This window comes from Lontra canadensis, unplaced genomic scaffold (assembly GCF_010015895.1).
Source record: "Lontra canadensis isolate GAN:19392208 unplaced genomic scaffold, GSC_riverotter_1.0 scaffold225, whole genome shotgun sequence".
NCBI lineage: Eukaryota > Metazoa > Chordata > Mammalia > Carnivora > Mustelidae > Lontra > Lontra canadensis.
This window is the reverse complement of record NW_022631219.1, coordinates 294,869-320,959: the sequence shown is the minus strand read 5'-3', so window position 1 is coordinate 320,959 and position 26,091 is coordinate 294,869. Positions and strand designations below refer to the sequence as shown.

Genomic DNA, 26,091 nt, shown 5'->3' with positions numbered 1-26,091 from the left:
AATCCATCTCCCATTTGTGCTCAAGCCAGACCTTGGCTCCCCACCCCCACTGGCCACACCAGAGCCAAATCCTCAGCCCCAACCCAAGGGCAGGGGAGGAAGGGGTGCAAATTAGCCTTAGTATCCTTGAATTAACAAGCTTTGTAAGCTCCTGGGGATCCTAAACGGCATTGCCCATGCTCACCTCCTTGCCAGCTTTGTCTTACTGCTGTCTTCCTTTCTCTGTGTCATTCTGGTTCGAATATTGTTGCTAGGGATGCGGACTGCAAACCCACCAGAAGACACCGCCTTGGTCGTTCCTCTGCGGAAACTGTTCTGCGGTCGCCTCTCTTCCTGGGTCACTTCACTGAACAGCAGGATGGGACCCCCAGCAGTAGTTCGCATGGCTCCCTGACATGCTTCTACAGTTCTTGGGCAGAAAGCTCACGCCACAGGGGCAGGGGTGAAAGATAACCATCCACACCGTAGTGTGGGTATTGTAAACTCAAAGCACAGTACAGCAGGTAGAGCTGGGCTTTGGAGTCTGACGTCTGCAAGTTCCGGTTTCAGCTCCAACGAGTTCTGTGACTTAAGGCAAGCTATATTACTTTCCTCAGCCTCAGTTTCGCCATTTACAAGATGGACGTAAGAATGCCTTCTCTTCAGGGCCATTGTGAGGACGTTGTATTTCTAATGCCCTGATTGTGGTGTATGGTGTGAAGGCAGGAAGCTTCCAGTGGTTTGCTGTGGGAATACAGAGGACTGTGTAAGTCAGACTGTACATCAGACTTCTCCAGTTCATGACTTCTGCCTTAGCCACATCCCCTCTTCCTCACATCCCCCCTTCCACACACCATGTTCTGTGCTCCCCTCTGACTCCAGGCCTTTATTCCCTCATCTGAGTCTGCTGCGAAATTTTTTCTCTAGTTTCCTTCGTCTGCAACAAATTGTTCATATCGTCTGTACTGCCAAATTATGATTTTATTGCTGTCTTGAAATTTAAATATCCTGAGCCTCAGGGTCCTAGCTCCCCAAATAGACCAAAGCTTCTGATGGGCCGATGCTATATCTTAACCCCCATACACAGAAACACCTTGATCAGGACTTGACCCTTTATAAACTCTTACTTGATTGTAATTATTTTGTGGTGTTAAAAAACACCTCCTCATGACTAGTCAGCGGCTCGATAGGCCACACACTCCTTTCTCCAGTAATCTTACAAGAAGGTCTCATCAGAACTCGGGCTAGTGTTTGGTACCTGGAAGAAAGGACAACCTTTGTTGTTGTTGTTGTTTTAGTTGAACTCATTTATATCTTATATGTGTGGCACCCAGAGCCTTGCACATATGAAGCGCTTAGTTGAAAATCAATTGGATTGGACCATCTGTGCTGTGACGCATTGATCACTCATTTTCCAGTGTCTCATATGGCAGAGAAGCATGGAGATGCAAAGAGTAGTGTGGTAAGGGAGGGAAGCTTACCCTGATGGGTTTGTATCTCATCCGCACAGAGAACAGTGTCCGAAATAACCTGGGAGACAGATTACAAAATATGGAGGATCTTCAGAGATTTTTTAAGTGGAAATTATCTTTATCTTCTATGAGCATGATTAATTTATGATCTGATTGATCGGATTGGCTCTGAAACACAAGACAAGGGGAGTAAGTATCCTGACCTCAACTAGTAGGGGAATCGGACTAAGTTGGTTAAAGTAAAAACACTTCAGAGCTCTGGCCCCTGTTTTTGTTGGCACTAGAGATTTGGCGATTAGAACCTCTCCTAAGAAGGCTCAAGTGCAACCTTTTGCTTTCTGTTGCATGTTCTCCTCCACTGCACCAGCCCCTGCCCCATCTCCACATACCCACCCTTCCGTTGCCATCCTTCGGAAACAGTGTGGGGGCTGTTCAGCTGGTATGTCTTGGGCACAGACATAACTAGATTAGCTTCACACATACGCGTGAGGAGTAGGCCTGGGGAGAGCAGAAGTGACAAACCTTATCCCTATTCTCAAGAGAGCATGTGATAACATATGAATCAGAGAAGATTCTAGTGTAGAGCAAGCCCCTTTCACCTTATGTACCAGCTTCAGCTCCTCAGTGACAGGCAAGAATGCTGTATCAAGAAGGCTTCTGAAATTACACCAAAAATCAATGAAAAAGAGAGCCCTTCTAGAGTCCCAGGATGGGAGAAGGTCATCATGTTTCTGGAACATTTGACATCCTTATGCTGGAGGGTAAAGTGTTAAAAAAATAATAATAATGAAGTGTGAGTGTGTCACAGATGACAGAAGTTGAAATTGAGACAGAGGGTTGGCGTGAATAGAAGCCATCTGGGCCAAGCCTACGGATGAGTGGAGAGGTGAAGGGGAACATCTTGGCCTGGGGAGGCATCCAGGCATCACAGGCGAGGGCCCAGAGTCAGGAACAGAGATGGGGCAGGGGGCAGTTAAGGTGAGTCGGGCTGGAGTGGAGGGGCCCTGTGCAGGTGGGATGGGCAGAGATGGCGAGGTGGCAAGGTGGGGCGGGCAGAGGTGGCGAGGAAAGGGGGCTGTGACCCTGCAGCTTTCCCAGGTTCTTAACGAGTTCCTTCCTGCTCACTGACCCATCACCACAAGGACCCAGCCCAGGCCTGAAGTTCTTTGAGGGCCGAGTGGTGACATCTGGGTATAATCAACTTTCAGTAGGAAAAGCTCTTGGGTAAAATGTCAAATTTTCTCCTATTCCTGCTAATTGATGCTGTGTGTGGTTCTTGTCTTGGTCTTCCTGTTATATAAATACATTTTGAAAGCACAGCTGGATTCCTGTAGCCTGAGACAGTAACCTAAAAAGACATAAAATGTCAAGGGGTGGGGACTCCTCCCATTCTTCGTACAGCTCAACAGTGTAGGAAACAATGAGTAGAGAGCCCTGCTGGACCCGAGCTGTGGTGACTCAGTATGACTGAGGCACACTCGGTGATGTTTGAGAGGGGAATGGGGGGACAGCTGCCACCATTTGTCACCATCGTGACCTGCAACAAGCCTGGGGCTGCCACACCCTGCCTTCTCCCAAGATTTTTTACACCTTCAATTCTCAAAGTTTTTAGGAGAAAAACTACATTAAAGGAGAAGGAAAATGTTAGAATCTTCTTTACCGTTTCTCCCTGCTCAGGTATCCGTCCCGTGGGCACATTCAGGTTAATGATAGCAGACTATTTGCTGACATCAGAACCTTTTTGTGTTTTCGGAGATGGGAAGGTAGAGTGGTTATAAGCATGAGGTTTGAGCCAGGTCGTTTGGTTTTGAATCCCGGGTCCCCTACCCCCTTGCTCTGTGACCCCAGACAAGGTCCTTAACTTTTCTGCTCCTTGCTTTTTGGAAAATGAGGACAGGAATACTATCTACTTTGTAAGGTTACTGGGAAGAGTGAGTGAAAAGTCAGTGAGAGGATGCTTCTAAAGTGCTGACGTGGGCACCTGGGTGGCTCATTGGGTTATGCCTTTGCCTTTGGCTCAGGTCATGATCTCAGGGTCCTGGGATCGAGCCCCACATTAGGCTCTCTGCTCAGCGGGGAGCCTGCTTCCCCCTCTCTATCTGCCTGCCTCTCTGCCTACTTATGATCTTTCTCTGTGTGTCAAATAGATAAATAAAATCTTTAAAAATAAAAAAAGAAATAAAAATAAAGTGCTGACATGGTGTGTGCCCGGGACATCATAAGTGTTCAGAAAATGATCACTATTGTTACTTAGGGTTTTCATCTGTGGAGAGGGGAGATGGTGCTGATAGGGTAGTAGGACCAGGGCAGGCATGCATTTATTTATTTATTTATTTATTTATTTTTAAAGATTTTTATTTATTTATTTATTTGACAGAGAGAGATCACAAGCAAACAGAGAGAAGGGCAGAGAGAGAGGGAAGCAGGCTCCCCGGTGAGCAGAGAGCCCGATGCGGGACCCGATCCCAGGACCCCGAGATCATGACCCAAGCCGAAGGCAGCGGCCCAACCCACTGAGCCACCCAGGTGCCCCCAGGGCAGGCATTTAAATGGTAGCTTCTAGGCTCAGCTGGGCCACTAAATTGTGTGACAAACTTTCTAGACCTTAATTTTTTCATCTCTTAGAGGGTCCCCTAATACCTTAGCTCCCCTCACAGAGGCTTGGGGTCAGATGTGATCGTGAAATGCCTGGAAAAAGTATAGAGCAGCACACAAGTAAATGCCAAATGTCCTTGCTGCTGCTATTGTCGGAGTGCTGGTGGTAGTTAATGAAGTTAGGGATGGAAATGGTCCAGCTTTAAATGTGAAGAGCATTAGGAATGGTTCACTGTGACAGGCAAGCACATTTGCTTTATGTTTCTTGAAATAACATCATAGACTTTCTTTCTCCTAGAAACCTTGGCGAGCTGATTGATCGGTTTGTGGCCGATTTCAAAGCCCAGGGGCCACCTAAGCCCAACACTGACGAAGGGGGTGCCGTGCTCCCCAGCTGTGCTGACCTCTTTGTCTACTACAAGAAGTGCATGGTACAGTGCTCCCAACTCAGTACTGGGGAGCCAATGATCGCCCTGACCACCATTTTCCAGAAGTACCTCCGAGAATATGCCTGGAAAATCCTCTCTGGCAATCTACCCAAGTGAGTGCCGTTCTTTCTGATCTCAGTGGGGAAGTAAGATTCTGAAAATGCCTAAGTATGGGAATCTAAGGAAATCTCCTCTGACATTGTTTACTGAACTGCTAAGAGTCTCAAGGAGGGAAACACTCTTACTGAGTTCCTGAGGGTCTGAGACTATTTCCTTTCTAATGGGATTCCACAGCTGATCAAGACCCTTAGAGGAAATGCCCACACTGGCTACCAACACAGGTCAGATCTTAACCACAGTGGACCCAAGGGAGTCGTTCCATTATGTATGTATTTAATTTATCTAGGTTCAACAATAGGTTGTTGGCCAAACAAGGTGAGGTGGTGGTAGCAATCACTCTTAAACAGCATGGGCAGTTTCATTCAATGAGAGCATACCCTGGGATGATGAGCACACGGAAGGCATGATTCTGCTTTTCCCTCGATCTGATTACATTCCAAAGTCTCTCTTATGGTGTGTGTCTTGTTGAATATAGTCTAATGTTTGAAGGTATGGTAGGATTTGGGGGGAGGGGGTTGCCTAGCACAGCCCCTAATTATAGTGGCTTCACTGTATTCTGGGACATTAGAATATTGCTATATTGCTTATTAATTGAAATTAATGACTGTTCGACTAAAGTTTAAAGATTTTTGGTTCTGGGGCACCTGGGTAGTTCAGTCAGTTAAATGTCTGACTCTCGATCTCAGCTTAGGATTTTATCTCAAGGTCGTGAATTGAGGCCCCACACTGGGTTCCCCGTTGGGCATGGAGCCAAAGATTTTTGGTTCTATAGCAATTTCGATTATGGTAGATTATGATCTAAAGTAATGCTTTGGAATTTAGTGTTTTTAATCATCCCCATGGCTAAATTCAGTAATTCTGAAAGTAGTTGCTGTTATTTTCACTAAAATGTGTCATATATGGGAGTTTTACATTATTTGGAGGAAAGAGAATAAAAGCCCTATGCTCTAACCAGAGATTTGAAGTAACAGATATATTTCACCAATGAAAATTTCTTTGACTATGATAAAAAACTTTTTTTTTTTAAAGATTTTATTTATTCATTTGACAGAGAGAGAGAGATCACAAGCAGGCAGGGAGGCAGGCAGAGAGAGAGGAGGAAGCAGGCCCTCCGCGGAGCAGAGAGCCCGATGCGGGGTTCGATCCCAGGACCCTGGGATCATGACCTGAGCCGAAGGCAGAGGCTTTAACCCACTGAGCCACCCAGGCGCCCCAATAAAAACATTTTTAAGATTCTTTAATAACTTTTATTCTGATCATCAAAATATTATAGTTCAGAAAACACAGAAAAGCAGAAAGATAGAAGTAAAGTTAACTATAATCTTACCACCCAGAGAAAACAAATTTAACCTTTTGGTATATGTTTTTCTGGTTTTTTATTTATAAATATAATGTGTGTGATTTTGTGGTTTTGTTTATTTAAGGGTATTGGGACTGTACTGCTTGGAGTTTTATACCCTGCTGCTTTCACTCAGCATCGTCCTGCCCCCGGCATTTTCCCCACGTGTCACAGCAGGAAACAAATGATGCACTCAGCTAGGGTATTGTTACCAAAGCAACTATTCACAGAAATGGGGCAAAGTGAAAGGAGCCAACAGAGGATTCTGAAGCATCCAGATACTAGGCGGTGATTGTTACTACTTTAAAACTCCCTTGAGAGCTGGGGCTGTGGACAAGTGGTTGCCACACAGAAAATGGAGAGCCACAGTCCCTGCCAGCCCCACATGGAAGCACAGGGAGTCGGAGGCCTTGTTAGGATTCAGACTTCTCTCTCCCCTACCTATCCACCTTCTTGTTGCAAGTCACCTCCTGGTGACTTGACTGAACCCAACAGGAGGCCAGAGGACCAGGGAGCCAGGGTGATAAGTCTGTAGAGGTCAGTTTCCTGAGCCACAGAGAAGGGAAGGGAAGAGTAACGAATGGATCTGGGAGGCCAGCAGAGAACATTCAGCACTTTTCATGATGTCGTGCTAATCCAGCATGCAGGAGAACCTCACTGAGCTTCTGACATTCTTACTGACCATTCTCTTACTTGATCATTTAGGTTGGGTTTACTACTTTAGTATTTTAAATAACACTCAGGAAAGCATCCTTGAACAGGAGTAGAACTACTGGGTCAAATATGTGAATGTGTCTTTTAAGCTCGTGAAATACACCTCCAGGAAGTTTGGACAGCTTCATGCCCCTGACCCATAGTGCAAGAGAGTGTCTGCACCCTTACACCCTTGTCAGTGCTGGAAATGAAGATATTTTCTAATCTGTGACTACAAGGAAGACCGGGCAGTTTTAAGGTTATTTTTTTGATGTTTTTAAGGTAAATGTCACTGAATTCTGTCTGCTTTGAAAAGAACTTAGACTCTCACAGTTGAAAGAGCAGGAGGTTTTATAACTCTTTCTACGTTTTGTGAACACGTGATTAGATCAGTAGGCAGGGAGGAGGCAGTCAGGGCTTTGGGCAGGAACCATGTATTAGCGTTCACCTTGGTACCCCACCACAAGCACGATGTACAAACTCCTGTGCAGAATTTTCTTACCTGAAACAGTGGTGGAACAAGCTTTATGCTACAGATGATCCTGAATGAGCTCTCCAGATCAGGAGATGGCAGGCTAAGCAGAGGCCACTCAGCAGCCTTCTCTGCAAGTATCCAGGTCCTCATAGTTACTATGACTGGTCACTGGCTCACTGTTGGAATTGTTTCTTCCTGCTCCTGATGGTCAGAGAACTTAAACAGATGATAGTCAAGGTAAGGTCAGTAGGAAAAGGCTCATTGTATGTGGGTTTGTTGGGCCATGTCCAGCCTTTCCTTCCTCCTTTTCTTTGTCTTAAGATGGGCAGTTACCAGTTCAGGAAGCTAATGAGAAGCCCCCTCCTAACCACTTCCTGTTCCCCTTCCTCAGAACCACAAGCAGCAGTGGAGGGCTGACCATCAGCAGCCTCCTTAAGGAGAAGGAAGGCTCGGAAGTAGCCAAGTTCACGCTCGAGGAGCTCTGCCTCATCTGCAGTATCCTGAGCACAGCCGAATACTGTCTGGCCACCACCCAGCAGGTGAGCTGCCCGCCACTGCCTTTTCCAGAACCATCTGGGCCTCCTGACTCAGTAGGTAAAAGTGTGGTCCCTCACAAGCCATGTACAGCCTTGGGCAGATTGGTTGGTCATAGAGGAAAACTGCAGCAGCCAGCAGACGGTCCAGGCAGCCATCTTACAGCAGAGCCTTGTTAAAAGGAGACCAGGGAAGAAAGTCTGACCGATCTCCTCCCCAGGCTAGTTTCAGCTGCTCAGAGGACATGCCCTTTTGAAAGTAGGTCAGTCGAACTGTCTCCCCTATGAGAAAAGCAGTGACAGACTTGATGCTAGGACCCGGCCACTGGTAGCGATGAGTCACAGCCAGTGACTCCGTTCTCAGAAGTGTTACGAGGCTAAGCAAAATCCTTTGGGCTTTTATGCGTCTCCTGAAATGTACACAGCATTCCCAGTCTGCCTAAACCAACAACCATTGTTTGGATGCTGACGTTCAGGAACTGTGAAGCAGGAAAGGGTGATGCTGCTCCTGGAGCTCCCCATTAGCAGAAGGAAGACCCAGAAGAATTTTTCACTTAGCCTCCAACGTGGGATTAGAAGTTCGTTTTCACATTCAGGCTGGAATTCACCTAAGGCCAAGAGAAGGAAAAGAACTAGAGAAGGTTGTGCTCTTGCCCCCTCTTCGGTTTTATTATTTACACATGTCTGGATCACAGGAAGGTAGTGATAAGTGATGGTTCAGACAGTACAGCTCGGAGTGCCTGTGAGCCAGGGCACGAATACAGGAGGCCAAAATAAGAAGTGTTCCCCCCAAAGCTTCACAGTTGAGGTTAAGCCAGCCAGAGGCAGTAGCTTGCTCTCTGTGGGGATGTGGTCACACTGAATCACACAGGGAATGATTTGGCAAGGTTTGGCCTTGGAGTCAAAGACAGTACTCCCTTTAGCCCCAAGAACTCCCAGGGCAGGACAGCAGTGTCTGTGAGGACCTCTAAGACAGAGGTCCCAGAGTTTGGTGTTGAAGAAACGCTATCTATTTAACTGTTTTGGATGTGTGCAGAAAAGGAAGGTGCACACGCGTGTGCGCGCGCATACACACACACACACACGAGTATTTTAAAAATAAAATTCAATTAAGTAAATAAATAAATAAATAATTTAAAAAATTAAAAGGTAAAATGACCGTGGAACCAAAGGGGGGAAAAACATAAAAATTATGACTCTTAATCCCATCACCATCACATAATCATATTAGCAATTTGGAGTACTTCTTTCAGTCCTTTTTCATGAACATAGTTTTGTATGCTATTATCTTAACTTAGTTCAGTCTCATATCCCTTTGTTGTTTTTATTAACATCACAGCACTAGCATTTCTCCTGTTTCTATAGTCTTCATTAGCAGCATTATTAATTGTTACATAATATTTCATTAAGGGATAATACCATTAATTATTTCACAGTATCCCTCATAATTGTTTATGCTGTTTCAGGATTTTGCTTCTAAAGTACTCCTACAAAGAACATCTAATATGTTTTACGTTATTTTTCTACAACAGATTCTTAAAAGTTTTAGAAGTACTAGTAGATCAAAGATCATTTTGATGACTCATGATAGATGTAGCCAGTTTTTTTGTTATTTAGTGAAGTTTTTTTTCTAAGATTTTATTTATTTGTCAGAGAGAGAGAGCGTGCACACAAGCAGGGGCAGCAGGAGGCAGAGGGAGAAGCAGGCTCCCCGATGAGCAAGGAGCCGATTTGGGACTCAATCCCAGATGCTTAGCTGACTGAACCACCCAGGTGTCCCTAGTGAAGATTATTTTTACTGATCATAAAAGTCATTCTTAGGGGCACCTGGGTGGCTCAGTGGGTTAAGCCTCTGCCTTCGGCTCATGTCATGATCTCAGGGTCCTGGGATCAAGCCCCGCATCAGGCTCTCTGCTCAGCGGGGAGCCTGTTTCCCCCTCTTTCTCTGCTTGCCTCTCTGCCTACGTATGATCTCTCTCTCTCTCTCTGTGTCAAGTAAATAAAATCTTAAAAAAAAAAAAAAGTCATTCTTAGCACCTATATTGTGATCTCTAAATACCATTGTCCCCTAAAAGAAACCAGAGATTCCTAGAGAATTGAGTAATTGTGGGTCTGGGAGAGGAGATGTACAAGGTGAGCGTGGAGCATCATGTCGTGCAAAAAGCAAGAAAAATATCAAAGATGGTGATGGTCATTTCAGAGGGATTCAGGAGCCATAATGGGCTTCTTGTATAAAAGGATGTGTGGATGTGTCCAAGTCTTAACTCCCAGTACCTGTAAATGTGACCCTATTCAGAAATAGGGTCTTTGAAGCTGTAATCAAGTTAGGATCTCAACAAGAGATTATCTTGCATTTAGGGTGAACCCTAATGCAATCCAAGGACTAAAATCCAATGACTGGCATCCTTAGGAAAGGGAGATCTAACCGACACAGGGAAGAAGGCCACATGAAGATAGAGGCGGAGATTGGAGTGATGTGCCTATAAGCCAAGGAACACCAAGGATTGCCAGCAACCAGAAGATAGAAGAGAGGTGTGGATTAGTTTTTCCCTCAGAACTTCCAGAAGGAACCAACCCTGCCAACACCTTATTTTGGGCTTCTGGCTTCTGGAACTATGAGAGAATAAATTTCTGTTTTGAGCCACCACGTTTTGTAGTGATTTGTGAGAGCAGTCTAAGAACCTAACACAGGAGCCAAGGAATAAGCTCTGCTGGTCAGAGGTGGGCTGTATAAACATCAATGAGAAGTTAACTGCAACGCACCGGAAACATCAGATATGTTTATATCCATGTGGTTTGATGATTTCTCTTTTCTTAGTGCACTTAGTATCTTCGAAGAGCCTAAGAAACCACTGTTATGAATTGAATACTGGTAAATAAAGGGAAAGTTCTTAACCTTTCTTTCCTATTGAACTTATACTCAGATTAAGGAAATCATTGACAATGGGAAATCTCTCTCTCTCTCTCTTTTTTAAGATTTTGTTTATTTAAGTGAAACAGAGAGCACAAGCAGGGCAGAGGGAGGACAAGCAGACGCTTAGCCAACTGAGCCACCCGGGGCGCCAGGAAATACCTCTTTATAGCAAAATTTCAGCTAATAAATGAAGAAGAAAAGAATTAGAATATCATTCTTTTATATCTCCTAATGAAATAAGGGATCTGGCATTGACCATCCATGGCTGCTGACATTACAAAAAAGAGACAAGCATCATGTATCTCCTAATAAAAGTACACAACACCAGGATGCCTGGGTGGCTTAGTCAGGTGAGCCTCTCAGCCTTTGGCTCAAGTCCTGATCACAGTCCTGGGATCGAGTCCCTCATTGGGCTCCTTGCTCAGCAGGGAACTGGATATTCCCTCTGCTTTCCACTCCCCCGGCTTGTGCTCTCTCATTCTCTCTCCATAAGAAATAAATAAGTAAAGTCTTTAAAAAAAAAAAAAAAGCGCACAACACCATCATGAAATAGGTTTTTTAAAAAGAGAGAGCGTGAGAAGAACCTGAATCTGATCAGGCTTCTACATCAAATTACAATTTACAGAAAATACAAGGAACAGAGGAACATGTTAATTAATACCTCATGGATACAATCAACAAAATCCAACCTGTGGGAAATTCTAGAGAGCAAACAATCCAGTTTCCTTAGGAAAAAAATTGCAGGAAGAGGGCAAAAAGAAATGGAAGGAGAAACCAGAGACAAGAATTGGAAAATAAAAACTTAAACAATACCAATTATCATATCGGCTCATTAATTGTGTAACACTTTTACACCTGTTGTTGCGTTCCTTCATCCAACAGCTCTTCAGGAAGCACTTACTGTGGTAAGGACCAGGCACTGTATTTGGCGTTAATTAACAGTAGTGAACAAAGTAGATAGTTTTTTAGTATATAAAATTAAATAATTAAAGGAGGAGCCAAGACAGTAATAAGTAGCCAAGATGTAACTTCAATTTTGTGGTGAGTCCTAGGTAGGGAGTTGTCTACTGAAGTAGCTGGTCAAGGAGGGCGTCTCTGAGGAGAGGTGATATTGAAGCAGAGACCGAGGGTGGGCAAAGGAGACTGTCAGGTGAGGAGTGTGGAAGGGTTGGGAGGTGGGGAGTGGCAAAGCAAGGAAGCCGGTTAGGAAGGGTGAGCAAGGAGCGTTTCAGGAAGACAAAGTAGGAAGTGTGAAGTATGAAGGTCCTGAGGAGGTGTGTGTGAACTTGGTATGTTCCAGGACCTTAAGTTACAGCACAAAGTGAAGCCAAACAGGCAAGGGGGGAAGAAGATGTGAGCCAGAGAGCCTGACAGAACCCAAATCATAGTTAGAAAGTTTGGATTTTATTTTCAGTGTAACAGGAAAAGGCCACTGAAGAGTTGAAGCCTTGAAAGCCTTTACTGTAATTTGCTTCATCGGTCCCTTACAAGCATGTGGATTGTTTCCAGTTGTCACTAACATAAACAAGATCAGAATGGAAGCTTCATGGAAAGAGTATCTTCTCTGTTTTGTTCACTTAGTAACTCATATATACTCTTGTTGCAGAGCTGGGCACAAAACAGGCTTTCTGAAAATTGTGGTTGAATTCATGAATGCTGCAAAGAGTACTCGGGGATCTTTGTATATCATACTCATTCTCGTCGAAGTCTATTTCTAGATGTGAAATTGCTGTTTTAAAGAGTGTGTGTATTTACATTTCTGCTTTTTAAACAAATTCCCTTCTGAAAAGTTACATGAATTTACACACCCCTAAGAGCATTTTTAAATTTAAGACAAAATACTCATTATTCTTGAGTTTGTGTAATCAATGGCTTTGGGAGTGTTGGGTGATTCAGTTCCCGGGATGCTTTGAGATGTTTACGATTCTTGGTCAGTTGTCTTTTTCTTTGAGGCGGCTGGGAGCGTGGCCAGTGTTTCTCTGTTTGGCTGTAGGCTGACGAAGGCAGACTGTGTTTCTTTTGTTTACCTCGGTATCCCCAACACCTTAACATAGTGGGTGGCCCGTCGTAGCACTCAGTGAATATTTGAACTGGTTTTACTACCGCTCACCGCCAGAGGCTTCCAGTACTGGTGAGCGAGCCTGCATTTAGTTCATGGAGCAGGGAGGATCCTGAAAACTGGGTTTTTTTTTTAAATTAATGAAATGAATTGTCAGTGTGTCATAAGAGACAAGTACAGCCCAGGGCGAAAGGGTAAAGGTTCTGGAGGAAGTTTGACTCCTGGCCCTGCTGTCACACCTCCATTTTCTCTTCTGTAAAATGAAGATAATAGTAGAATCTACCTCATGGGGTTGTGAGAATGAAGTGAGTTAGGACATGAAAAGTGCCCAGAATTGTACCTGAATCATCAAACTCGGTAAATATTACATGCTCTTATGATGATACTCCTTTGGATCATTGTTAAGCATGTTTTTCTCTCATTTTTAATAGTTAGAAGAAAAACTCAAGGAAAAAGTTGATGTAAGTCTGATTGAACGAATCAATCTAACTGGAGAAATGGATACGTTCAGCACGTACGTACCTTGCACATACTTGCTTAAGGCCTGCCCTTTACCCCACACAAAGCAACATGTCTTGGGCTGTCGGCTTTAGGCCACCACAGAACCTAAGAGGTTTCCAGGGCCCCCTGTTGAATGAGGATTATTCTTCAGCAGTCAGTAAGAAGAAGCATCAGAAGCTAGTGCAGCTGCCTCCCATTTGCCCTGCTCAGATGCAGTCATTTTTAGCTTACAGGGTCTTTATTGTTGCCCTATCTAGAATAACGAAAGAGAAGAAATCCTCCCTTGACCATCCCTGCAGGAAGGTCAAGTCCAAGGCCTTCTGTCTGCCCCCCACGCCACCCCAAATCTACAGAGGGCCAGCTCCACCTTCAGTGTCTTAGAACACAAAGTGTGAGCAACTTGATTTTAGCCAGGTGGGGGGAGGGGGATGGTTGGGGTAGAGGGTGTCTGTCCAAGAAGTTCGAACTATAAAGCCTTCTCAAAATAGCTCTTTCACTAGTGTTGCCTTGCAGTATTTTTTTGTGATCGGTAAATGAGATTAAGGTAGGCCATTACTAAGGAAAAATCAAGATTCTCTTCTTAGGTCATTTCCTCTCCTTTTCCCAGCTTTTTTTTTTTTCCCCCCAAGTTCTCATTTAAACATTTTGAATGAACAGGTGCCTTTAGAGAAAGAAGTGAAGGAGGGATTCTGAGTGGAGTGATTAGGGAGACTAGCCGTGAAATTTTTCGACCTGACTCAGTGGGGACACACCCAAATAAGACCAGGACATGCAAGCAAGAATGAAGAGCCAAGACGTTCCTCGTTGTCATCCATTCCTTTTTGAAAGCAAACTCGAGTTTTTCTGATGAAATGATGAAACTGATTTTGATATGGGTGCCTAAAAGATTTGGCAGGGGCTGTGTTAGTCATTCAAAAAGTTATTTCTTTAAAGTGATGACCTCCGGGGCATCTGGGTGGCTCAGGCATTAAGCATCTGCCTTCAGCGCAGGTCACGATCACAAGGTTCTGGGATCGAGCCCTGCCGTCGGGCTCCCTGCTCAGCAGGAAGCCTGCTTCTCCCTCTCCCACTCCCCCTGCTTGTGTTCCCTCTCTCACTGTCTCTCTCTGTGTTAAATAAATAAATAAAATTTTAAAAAATTATTAAGTGATGACCACGGTAATTTGTTTGATTTGCAGTGTCATCTCTAGCAGCATCCAGTTGTTGGTCCAAGATCTGGATGCTGCCTGCGATCCTGCCCTGACTGCCATGAGCAAGGTGAGGTTGGGGAAGCGCTTCTTCTTAGACCTCCAAGAGTGACTGCAGGTGCTTGCTATCATCCCTGGCCGGTGGCTTCTTCGGGTTCTTCACTGCTTCAAGTGTCAGCTGGGAGGAGACCAGAAGTCCTCTAGGAGATGAGTTTATCTTGTGCGTTAGGCCAGTTGCTTGTCCTTTGAGAATAAGACAGGGAGTAGGTATGCTTGGTAGGTCTTTGTTGAGCATCTGACACATGTGAAAAACCTTAAAGGGGTCTCACCAGAATGGGCGTTTTTGTTAGTGCTTACAGCAGTAACTTCTTACTCTTTCTGAGCTCCAGTATCAGCACAATAATATTTGATCAGATTGTGGACCTTGGTTTCGGGCTGTCATGGTGGCGAATCGGTCAGGCTCCGTCCCTTCCTGGAACACATGCTGCCTTATGTTACTGTTCGGCTTTGATGCACCCTTTTCTTCCTAAAAGGACCCAAATTCCTGAATTGCATCGACCATACAGCCTATGGAAGACTCTCTTGTTCATTGATTAATTAAGTTGGAAATGGGCAGTTCTTTCTTGATTCTTTAATCCAAATAACATGAAGCTGTCTACACTAGAATTTCTAGAGCAGGGGTCAGCAAACTAAATAAGTTTTTTATTGGAACACAGCCATGCTCATTCATGTATATATTATCTGTGGGTGCTTTTGTGTTACAATGGCAGAAACGCTTAATGGGTAAGTCAGTCATGAGACCATATGGCTCAAAAAGCCTAAAATACTGACTGACTGGCCCTATACAGAAAAAGTTTGCCAGTGCCTGTTCTCGAGGTATCAGACTCTTGTAGCAGTCTTCTAGAGAAAGAACTTCTCTGGAACCCACTGGACAGTAGCAGAGTACAGTGGAAAAAACACTGGCTTTGGAGTCAGATGGACCGAACTCTCCTCATTCTTCCTCTGGGGCTATTGAGCAAACAACTTAACCTCTGTGGGCCCGGGTGAACCCATCAGTACGTGAAATGCAGCTCTCGCCCCCCAGTGTTGCAAGGACGGGGCATGAAGAAAATGACCGGCCTGGTGCCAATCCATGTTGCTGCTCTTTCCCTCCGGTCAGGAGGGGTGGCCGTGTCACAGGTTGTGTAAGCACACATTTGGTCTGAATTTAGTTTTGTAGTAGGTTGTAAATATTTAACAAAAATAGGATGAAAACCAAAGCTTAAGCTGCAGGGTTTTACGAAGCTAAGTGGGGAGTCCTGAATTGCTGATGTCACAGAGTTTCGATTCAAAAGATTGATCCTCCCACCAATCAGATGTGGATGTGTATTTCCAGGATTCTCAGTGTTTATGAGTAGCATGTGAGCAGGCAAATTGAGGCTAACCCATTTTCTTAAAGGAACGTGGCTCTGAAGATTCATTCTTTGGTCTCTGATTATGCCCTAGCTGCCGGTGGGCATTCACTGTGTCCGCATGGGATCTGTTCCAGCTGTCATCTCTCCTGGACTGCCACACACTTTAGATCAGAATGCAGCTGGTAAAAGAATTTTACATTTACCAAAGGAAGAGTGGATTTTTTTTTTCTCAGTAAAATAACAGTTGTAGGGGAGTTTAACACTCCAGGTGCTGCTTATATGAACTGTCAGTTCATTAGTGGATTTCCCTCACACTCCCCCCTCACCACCACCCATTTCTCCCCCAGACCCACACCAGCAAATATTAACAGAGACCATACCTCCAGAATCTTTTGTTTATATCATAGGAAAACCACAGACTAGGGAACGCAGCAGCTGGGAGACCATTACTCTTTGTCTGAGTCTTCTGGAGTTCTAGTGAAATGAGATCCATGTGATGAAAATGACCAGATATAAACAAGCCAAGTGTTCACAGATTGATTCAACACACACTTAGTTATTTGTGCCTGTGTCCTGTTTTGTGTGGTTTCTTTAGGACTTCTTAAAACTTGTGTTGCAATAATACTTATTTTTGTCTCCCAATTCCATCATTTTTGCCGCTAGTTGGGCAGTTCAGTTCGGACTCTACCCAGCACAGTGCTGGGAACTGCAAAGCTGGGAAAGACATGGACCTCACCCCAAGGTGCTTAGATTTCGGAAAGTGTGGGGTAAGAGATGTGTGAGATGAGAGGACTGCTCAAATAACAGCAGTATAAGGTATGGGAAAATCACTACTGTAAGAAAAGTACAAAATGTGCCCTCTTTTAAAAGAGGAGAGCGTTCATCTCTCTGTTCATATCAAGTAGGGAAGCGAAGAAGGTCTTCTTGAGGAAGTGGCATTTTTTTTTTTAAATTTGTTTATTTATTTGACAGAGAGAGCACAAGCAACAGAGGGAGAGGGAGAAGCAGACTCCCCACAGAGCAAGGAGCCCAATGCGGGACTTGATCCCAGGACCCTGGAAACATGACCTGAGGTGAAAGCAGAGGCTTAACCAACTGAGCCACCCAGGCATCCACTTTGCCCATTTTTAAATTGGGTTGTCTCTTTGTTGAGTTGTAGAAGTTCCTTTATAGTCTGAATACTAGACCCCTTACCAGATATATGATTTGCTCCATTATGTTCTCTGTTTCTGTGGGTTGTCTTTTCACTTTCTTGATTATGTCCTTTGAAACACTGAAGTTTTTAGTTTTGTTGAAGTCCAATCTTTGTATTTTATCTTTTGGTGCTATACTTTTGGTATATAAGACACCATTGCCTAATCCAGAATTACAAAGACTTATACCTGTATTTTCTTGTAGGCTGTTTATAGTTTTAGCTCTTAACATTTGGGCCTTCAATCCATTTTGAATTAATTTTTGTATATGGTGTGAAGTAAGGATTCAACTTCATTCCATTGCATGTAGATTTATAGCCACCGCAGTACCGTTTGTTGAAAAGACTATTCTTTACCCATTGGATGGTCTTAACACTCTTGTCAAAAATCAGTTGACAATAGATATACAGGTTTATTTCTGGACTTTCTGTTTATTCCATTGATCTCTGTGTCTGTCCTTATGCCAGTACCACACTGTTTTGATTATTGTAGCTTTGTGGCAAGCTTTAAAATCAGGAAATATGAATCCTCCTTGTTCTTTTTCAAGATTGTTTTGGCTATTTTGATCTCTCGCAGGGGTGCCTGGATGGCTCAGTCACTTAAGCATCCAACTCTTGATCTCGGGGTTATGAGAGCGAGCCCCATGTTGGGCTCCACACTGGATGTGGAGCCTGCTTAAGATTCTCTCTCTCCCTCTACTCTCCCTCTCCCTCTGTCCCTCCCACCCCTTCTCTCTCTCCCTCTCAAATAATAATAATAATAATAATAATAATAATAATAGATCTCTTGCAGTGACACCACTTTTTTTTGTCTCACCCACAGTGTTCTTCTCCCTAAAAACACCACATACCTAGACTGCCTCTCTATTTTGTTATAGCTGTCTCCCCTGTTAAGCTTTGAACAGCTTTAGGGCTGTGTCTATTCATTTTTGGATCTCCAAGGCATAGCTTAACATACGTAGTATTCCCTGAATGACTTGGAAGGTAAAGAGGGCAAGAAGAAGAAAGAACTAAAGTTTGGGGACACCCATTTGACCAAAGAATGGTGACAAAGTGAGATATAGATGACCCTAGGATCGAGCTGGTAGACATAGAGTATTGTTATAGGAAATGGCAGGATCATAGATTGAAATGTTTAGGTGCATACAAGGGCTGTTGAAGATATGGTGCTCCTTGATAGTACTCAGTAATAGGGCTCCTTTTTTTTTTTTTTTTAAGTTTTTAATATTTATTTGTCAGAGAGCACAAGTAGGGGGAGTGGCAGGCAGATGGAGAAGCAGACTCCCCACTGAGCAGGGGGCCCGATGCTGGGCTTGATCCCAGGACCCTGAGATCATGACCCGAGTCAAACACAGACACTAACCCACTGAGCCACCTAGGCGTCCCAATAAAGAGCTTCTTATTTTTATTTTTTTGAAGATTTTATTTATTTGACAGAGAGAGACATAGCGAGAGAGGGAACACAAGCAGGGGGAGAGGGAGAAGCAGGCTTCCCACTAAGCAGGGAGCCCGATGTGGGGCTCAATCCCAGGACCCTGGATCATGACCCGGGCTGAAGACAGCCGCTTAAGGACTGAGCCACCCAGGTGCCCCAGGGCTTTTTACTTTAACAAGTAGCATCCTGTAGCTGATTGAAGGCAGGTCAGAAATAGGAAATGCCCACATCTAGCTATTAGCTCCCCAACTATAGACAAGAGCCCTGCTGCTGGAAAAGGAGAGGAAAACAGAGTGGCACAGCTTGGTAGAAATACACAGGAACAGCCTTAAACAGGCCAGGCCCATATGGCGGAAGTGAAATAAGAAAAAGAGTTTAATGGTCTCTCTGAAGTTCTGACTTTGAGATTACAGTAATGTTGTGGGTAAATTATGTCAAAATGACCTTTCAGTCTGCTTTCCCTCCCATATTGCTTTATTTTCTTAGATGAGTTCGAGATGGTAATAAGTTATTATTTGTGGAGCACTTTACCAGGAATCAGCACCCAAATGGAGTATCTCATTCAATTCTGACAATAAATTTACAAGGTACCTGTATTATTTCCTTGTTCCTTTCTCAGGTAAGGTTGCTTACTCAGAGAAGTCAAGTCCCTTGTTCCAAATCTCTTAGCTAGCAGGTGGGAGAGCCAGGATTTAAATTCAGGTCTCTCTATGGAGGATTGTACGATGCCATACATACAGAGTAAGAGTAAGTCCTTTTGGCAAACGTGAAAACTGAGGCAAAAGTAGCTTAAGTAATTTGCCTTAAAGTGGAAGGGCCCTAAGTTGGTGTATGCCTGGTATTGCTGGATTTATGTAAATAATCATGCTTCCCTGATCACGAGCTCTTCAAGCATCCACAAGCATCCTGTTTGAGATTCGTCTTCAGCCCTTCTCGATCTGACACCATGGCTTTCCTACAGGAGAGAAAAGGGACTGAGTGGCCAACCCAAGTATTCTAGTCTGGATATTTCTCCCTGAAAAGCAACGAACTGTCATTCTAGTGCGTTTATTTTCTTTTTCATAATATGCCCAAAGCCATGTAACCTTATAACAGGGAAGCCAGAAATAAAACCAAGTCTCTTGATTCTTGAAAAGGCAATTGCTTGGGATGCCTTAGTGGAAATATGAAGTTCTGTCTTTTAAATGTAAATTCTATAAATCCTTAGCAATTAGCTACTGTAATTAGGCTTTTTAAGTAGGATTTTTAAAAAAGTTCTGTGTCTTCCTTAAAAAGAAACCATTGGTCACATGGTACCTTCCTCACTATGTCCTTCTTCCTAGGGCTTCTCACATCACTAGGTTAAAAGAATCTCTCTGTCCAACATCAAACACACTTTGCCTTTTGTCCATTAATGGTAGTCTTGGGGGGGGAAAAAAGAAGAAAAGAAACTGAACAAATTAAATTTCCTTACAGTTTGGCATGTAATTTCTATTCTATTAGGTTTTAAGATTGTGAACATGTACTAATTTAGGAGGCTGCGTTACTATCCCCCAAAGACATTTTGAAATAGCTAGAACAGTCCTCAAATCTGTTCTCATTTTCCTCAGTCATTAAAATGTAGATCTATTTCAGGAGGCCCACAGAACTCTATGGTTAATCCTCAAGGGGCTCCAGGGTGGCTCAGTCCATTAAGCGTCTCCCTTGGGTTCAGGCAATGATCCCAGGGTCCTGGGATCAAGCCCCACATCGGGCTCCCTCAAGTTCACTTTTCCACTTACAATCAAAACATATCCTTCTTTTTTTATAGAAGAGATTCCTTTTTTTTTTTTTTAAGTTTTTTACATTCTTTTTTTTTTTTAAGATTTTATTTATTTATTTGACAGAGAGATCACAAGTGGGTAGAGAGGCAGGCAGAGAGAGAGAGGGAAGCAGGCTCCCTCCTGAGCAGAGAGCCCAATGCGGGGCTCTATCCCAGGACCCTGAAATCATGACCTGAGCCGAAGGCAGAGGCTTAACCCACTGAGTCACCCAGGCTCCCCAAGAGATTCCTTTTTCATTATGACCAAAACATATCACCTTCATTGTAAAAAATACAAATTTTTTAAAAGAAGAAAATTTAAATAACTCATAATTAATAGATTTATTTTAGTCTTTTTATGCATATATTTTAAAAATATAAGTTCATACGGTATTTGCTCTTTCATAACTTTTTTCCCATTTAGCAGGTTTTAATAATTTTCTGTGTCATTCAATTCAGAGCTACAGTAATTTATAGTGATTGCATAGTTTTCCATAGTACAGAGTATTTGTTGTTTAAATAGTAACAGTAGGTTAACATTTACCATGGAATTAATACCTGTCAAGCACTATGTTAAGAGCACTCCATGTGTCATCTTTCAGTAACTGTATGGATTATAGATATTATCATCCCAGTTTTACAGCCAAGAAAACCGAGGTTCAGAGAGGTTGGGTAACTTAACCTGGTTGGACAGACAGTATTAGAACTCTGGACTGGCAGACTCCAGGTTTCCTCATTTTAAGTATTCTAATGTACTCTTTCCCTTAAAATGTATGTGATCAACTCACTTTTGGTAATTATTTCCAATTATTTACATTTAAAAACAGTCTGGCAGAGCGCCTGGGTGGCTTAGTCAGGTAAGCACCTGCCTTCAGCCCAGGTCATGATCCCAAGGTCCTGTGGGACAGAGTCCCGCATTGAGCTCCCTGCTCAGCCGGGAGCCTGCTTCTCCCTTACCCTCAGCCCCACTCCTGCTTATGCTGTCTTGCTCTCTGTCTTTCAAATAAGTAAAATCTTGGGATTGATAACAGGGTAATGGGTATTGAGGAGGGTACTGGGTGTTATACATAACTAATGAATCACTGAACACTACATCAGAAACTGATTATGTACTATATAGTAGCTAGCTGAACATAATAAAAAAATAAATAAGCTATATGGTAAGAACATCAGAAAAATTAAGTAAAATCTTAAAAAAAACAGTCTGGCAATAGACCGCCTCACATATGTGGATGACTATGTGGGTATTTTCTAAACATTCATAATTACTAACATCAGATTGTCCTAAAGACAATGCAGAGATCAAAGCTATGTAAAATGCTAAAATTTTTGGTAGAGATTGTTGTACCAAATGTTGTACAGGGGTGCCTGTGTGGCTCAGCCAGTTAAGCATCCAACTCTTGGTTTCAGCTCAGGCCATGATCTCCCTCTTGGGAGCTGGAGCCCTTCGGGGAGCTCAGCGGAGAGTCTGCTTCCTCTCTGCCCTCCCTCCCACCCCTGCTTGCATGCACTCGCTCTCTCTCTCTCTCTAAAATAATAAATCTTAAAAAGAGAAATGTTGTACAAATTTACCTTTCTATTGGCCTAGTAGTGAGTAAAAAATACATATATTTATCTTCTTAAAGCCTTTATTACTCTGCTTTCTATTCTGGATCTTCTTGATTTTCCCCTTAAAGTTAAGGAACGTGTGTCTTCCTCCTGTCACTGCCATCACCACCACCAAGTCAGCTGCAACCTGCAGCCTCATACGTAAATTTTGCTTGCTCCGATGCCTTCAGCTAATGTCAAGTTCATTTAGGGTGGTAACACTTTTGGAAAGCAGCATGGTAAAGTGGAAGGAGCATGGACTCTGGAGTTAGATGTACCAACTTCTAGACCTCAGCCCTGCTAACTTACCAGTTATGCTTCATTAGGCAAAGCATGTCTTATCCTCAAGTCTGTCTTATCTGTAAAGCAGGAGTAATATTACCTCCTTTACTGTATTGTTATAGGCAATAAGTTAATGTGAAAATGTCAACCACGTGATGCATGATCACACAGGTGCTCAAAAAAATGTTCCTTCTCCCTTTTTAATTCCCACGCAGTGCTCAATCCACTGCTGTGCACGCACGAGGTACCTATAAATACATCAGATGCTTGTTGCAGGAGTAAAAGTAGCCCAGACAGGCGTTTGAGTGCCTCTGAGTTGCCTGGGCAAGGACTGTCCTTGGGGCCCAGTGGCCCGGCAGCCTAAACCACACCAGTAGACTCCGATTGTCTGAAATAGCCCCAGAATCCACGTGTGTCAGTCTGTGTTCTCTATCTCTAGTTCCATGCTCAAAATGAATAGGTAGGAATTTGAATTTGAGGAAAAGTAGCTTCTCAGGAGAGGCCTCTCTCCAAGCTTCATACAGCAACGGAGAAAAACAAGGTCCAAAGTAAACTGATTGCAGAGCTCTGTTCTCTGATTGGTGGACTGGTCAGAATTCTCTGCTGCAGTGGGCTCTCGCTGGGAAGTGATTATCTCCCGGGCCTTCCCTGTAAAGTGGTAACTAGCATCCATCACATGCTTGCTCCTCAGGTAGCAGAAACCAGGGTTGTGGCCCTGGCCCCACAGTCTCTCTCTGTACCTTAGTGCGATCATTTCCTTGCATGCTGTTTCTGTGATTCCTGTATCTTAATCACAGCTTCTTTGGCAAACTGTTTTTCTTGTTTATACAGGAACAGTCCTATGAAACCCCACGCAAACAAAAAGCACAAAAGGAAAACCTTTTTTAAGTAGGGCAGGGTAAATTTTAACTGTCAAATGCAGAGTTTACCTGGAAAAGTTGGACTTTTATTCCTACTGATGGCTTTTCATGATGTTTGTTCCTCTAGTACAAGCTACTTTTTGTTGCCTTTTTTGGAAGAGATCTTTGCTTGGTCACTGTATATTTCATTAGCATATCCCTGAGAAATAAGGCTTACCTTGCATTAAGGCACATCAAGTGTTTTTGTTCCTTTTTTTTAAAAACAAGCATCTAGGAAACAGCCTGGTACTGTAATGCTTGGGCTTTAGACAGACTTGTTGTCTCTGTCCTGTCATTTACCAGCTGTGTAACTTGGGGCAAGTTACCTAACCTCGTTAAGCTTTTTTACTTTCGTCATCTACAAGATTGGTGTGAGAACCCAATGAGCTCATGTGTGAATAGTAAATGAGGTGATGTATGCAGAGTGCCAGGCAAAGGGACCTGCCTATGGTGGGTCCTTATGTCTGTATCTTGGGCCATTCAGGTTACAGCTCAAACCTTAAGTCATCTGGGATGGGTGACGGCCAGCATCAACCCATCTGAGGTAGTGACTGGATGGAGTCATTGCTAATTACATTTTGCAGATTTTTCTTTTTTAAATAGTAAAACCAACATTAACTTTCATTGTTCTCCAGCAGCTTAAATGGTTTTCCTATGTCATTAAGCTGACTTAAATTTAAACTCACAAATCTACTTTGTTTTTGGTAATACTTCTTTTAATTTGACCAGTAGAGTCATAACTGGCTAAGGTATTAAAGCAAATCAGATCTTTTCACATATATTACAAACGTGGATCTGTACTGGCATGGCCTGTGGTGATCAAGAGGGGTTAGCTCACCAGCGGGAACTCTGAGTCCGTCATCCCACGCTGTCTTGCTTCAGAGTTGCTTTGTAGCCAATGACAGGCCACATCCCCACCTCCTTTTACGGTTATCTTCTGTTAGGTAATTATTAACTTTTTGAGATGTTGAAATACAAAATGCTGCCAACTTGGAAAACAATAGTCATTCATGAATAGTCATTCATGGCCATTGGAGGAGAGGGGCATCGAACTCCCTTCCCAGATTCTGTGTTTACCCGGAATGCTCTGCTCCAGGTGTTGCTGCGGACCTGGGGAGAAGATGAAGTATAGACATTAACAGCATCTGTCAGTTTTGGCCTCACCCTGTGAGCTCATTTAAGCTCCGCACCTAGGATGCTCACTGTTTGGATGGGTCAACTCTCTGAAATCAGATGGGAAAAGAAGCCTTTTGAATAAGATAAAAAGATAATGAGGAAAACATTACACATAACCAAAGCATTAGACTATAAAGTCAGTTCATACAGAACTTTCCACTGTTACTCCATTGTTTGTTTCTGATTCTTCCCCATAAAAAATTTGGGGACCTTTTTCTCTCTGGCACTTTGTTGTGGAACCTTGCATAAAACTGCACGTCTCTAGGGCTTGGTTTTCTTATCTCTAAAATGAAGATGGAAGTCCTTCCTGCTTTTTTATATGCTTACACATACCTAAAGCTTTTAAAATATAAATATCTGCTGATTTGACGAAACATTAGGACAAAACGTAGAGTCACTCAAGCTTCCCAGGCACTGGGGAGTCGTTCATGCACAATATGATTCTTTTAAACAAGTTCCTTCAGTATTGAATTTTTCCTTTCCCCAAGAGCTCTATAAAAAAAAAAAAAAATGGTGTTTTCTTGCCAGAGACATCAGGGCCTCAGAACTACTGCCCTCCTTCTGTGAACATATTATATGGTGTGTGTTTGGCTTCGGATCTTTTTAACAGACAGCCCAGCTCCACTCGGAGAGGCTGACTCAGCAGAACTCCTCCTGGACATTCCTGCTCTTTTCAGGATTAAAGTGCCCATTTGCTGCCTGCCAGGCTCTCTCCTCCTTCTGTATCCAACGTGGGAGAGGCACTGTAGCATTGCGTCCTTCCCTGTTTTACTATAGACATTGTCCAGAGCATTTCTCCCAACTCTCATATGGTTAGAGCTTGAGCCAAACAGGACTGTCTTTTGTGTTCACAGCTTGCTCAGGGATCACTCGGGTCCTCTCAGTGCTGCTGGACTGCCCAGCACCTGCCATCCACACAGTCCCTGCCCCACTTTCCCGCCCTCTTCCTCATGTCATGGTCTTACCCTCTGACCCGCCCCTTCGTAATGGCCAGGGATCTTCTTTTCTTTCCCTTAATGGAAACCCCAACAGAATCTCAAAGGTTTTAGGAGTAAGGTTTGAATGTTTTATTACGGAAAAATTTCAATTGTGTACAAAAGTAGAGAAAACAGTATAACAGAACTCATGGACCGTCACCCAGCTTCACTAATCTTACTTTATCTACTCCTAACTCCAGGTTATTTTGAAGTTAAGTCACACATGTCACATCAGGTCCATCTCCCTTTTTTCAAAAATCCTCCCCTCTTCACAATTTACTTGAGAGAAAGACCTAAGTAGCCCTCATCCGGATTTCATTTCACTTAGCCCCAACCAGCTCCATTCTCCCAAGCTACCAACGTGCTCACAAGTGGCTGCCCCTGCCCTGTTCCCCCACACCCCTCTTCTGACAGAACTGCCACAGGACCGTCCAGTTCACCTGCCTGGTGAGGGCTCCTTTACAAGATGGATGGGAAGGGATGGCTATTTCAAGCATCAGAGGGACAGGTTAGGAAAAGATACCTAAGTCACAACTCACTGGCCAGGATAAGGTGGGCTTACTTGTTTTTATCCACAGTCAGCCACGGCAGACAAAGTAAGAAGCACTGCCCAAGATAAAATGGTGGTTGTGAGGCTAAGCTCTAACCTCATTGCCATTCCACCTGCCCCTTCTTCCGGAACGGGTCAGACTGTCCTCCTGTGAGGGATCTAAAGGTTTCTCTTCTCCATCTCCATTTTCAGATGCAGTGGCAGAACGTGGAGCACGTTGGTGACCAGAGCCCTTATGTCACCTCTGTCATTCTTCACATTAAACAGAATGTCCCTATCATCCGTGACAACCTGGCTTCCACACGGAAATACTTTACTCAGTTCTGCATTAAATTTGCAAAGTAAGTCCTGGAATATTCTTATCTTTTCTTTTTTTTTTTTTTTAGTAGGCTCCATGCCTGGAGCCCAACTCTGGGCTTGAACTCATGACCCTGAGATCAAGACCTGAGCCAAGATCAAGAGTTGAACCCTTAGGGGCACCTGGGTGGCTCAGTGGATTAAAGCCTCTGCCTTTGGCTTGGGTC

At 43.6% G+C, this 26,091-nt stretch overlaps 1 protein-coding gene across 3 annotated transcripts in view; it reads left to right on the top strand.

The window, feature by feature from the left end:
* The window catches only part of VPS53 (VPS53 subunit of GARP complex), a 133,056-nt gene that overhangs the window by 84,213 nt on the left and 22,752 nt on the right, over nucleotides 1-26,091 (top strand). For all 3 annotated transcript variants that reach the window (XM_032849368.1, XM_032849370.1, XM_032849369.1), the window contains 5 exons: nucleotides 4,345-4,587; nucleotides 7,493-7,640; nucleotides 13,039-13,121; nucleotides 14,287-14,365; nucleotides 25,760-25,908. In XM_032849368.1, coding sequence (XP_032705259.1) covers nucleotides 4,345-4,587; nucleotides 7,493-7,640; nucleotides 13,039-13,121; nucleotides 14,287-14,365; nucleotides 25,760-25,908 — 702 coding nt within the window. The remainder of the gene's footprint in view (nucleotides 1-4,344; nucleotides 4,588-7,492; nucleotides 7,641-13,038; nucleotides 13,122-14,286; nucleotides 14,366-25,759; nucleotides 25,909-26,091) is intronic.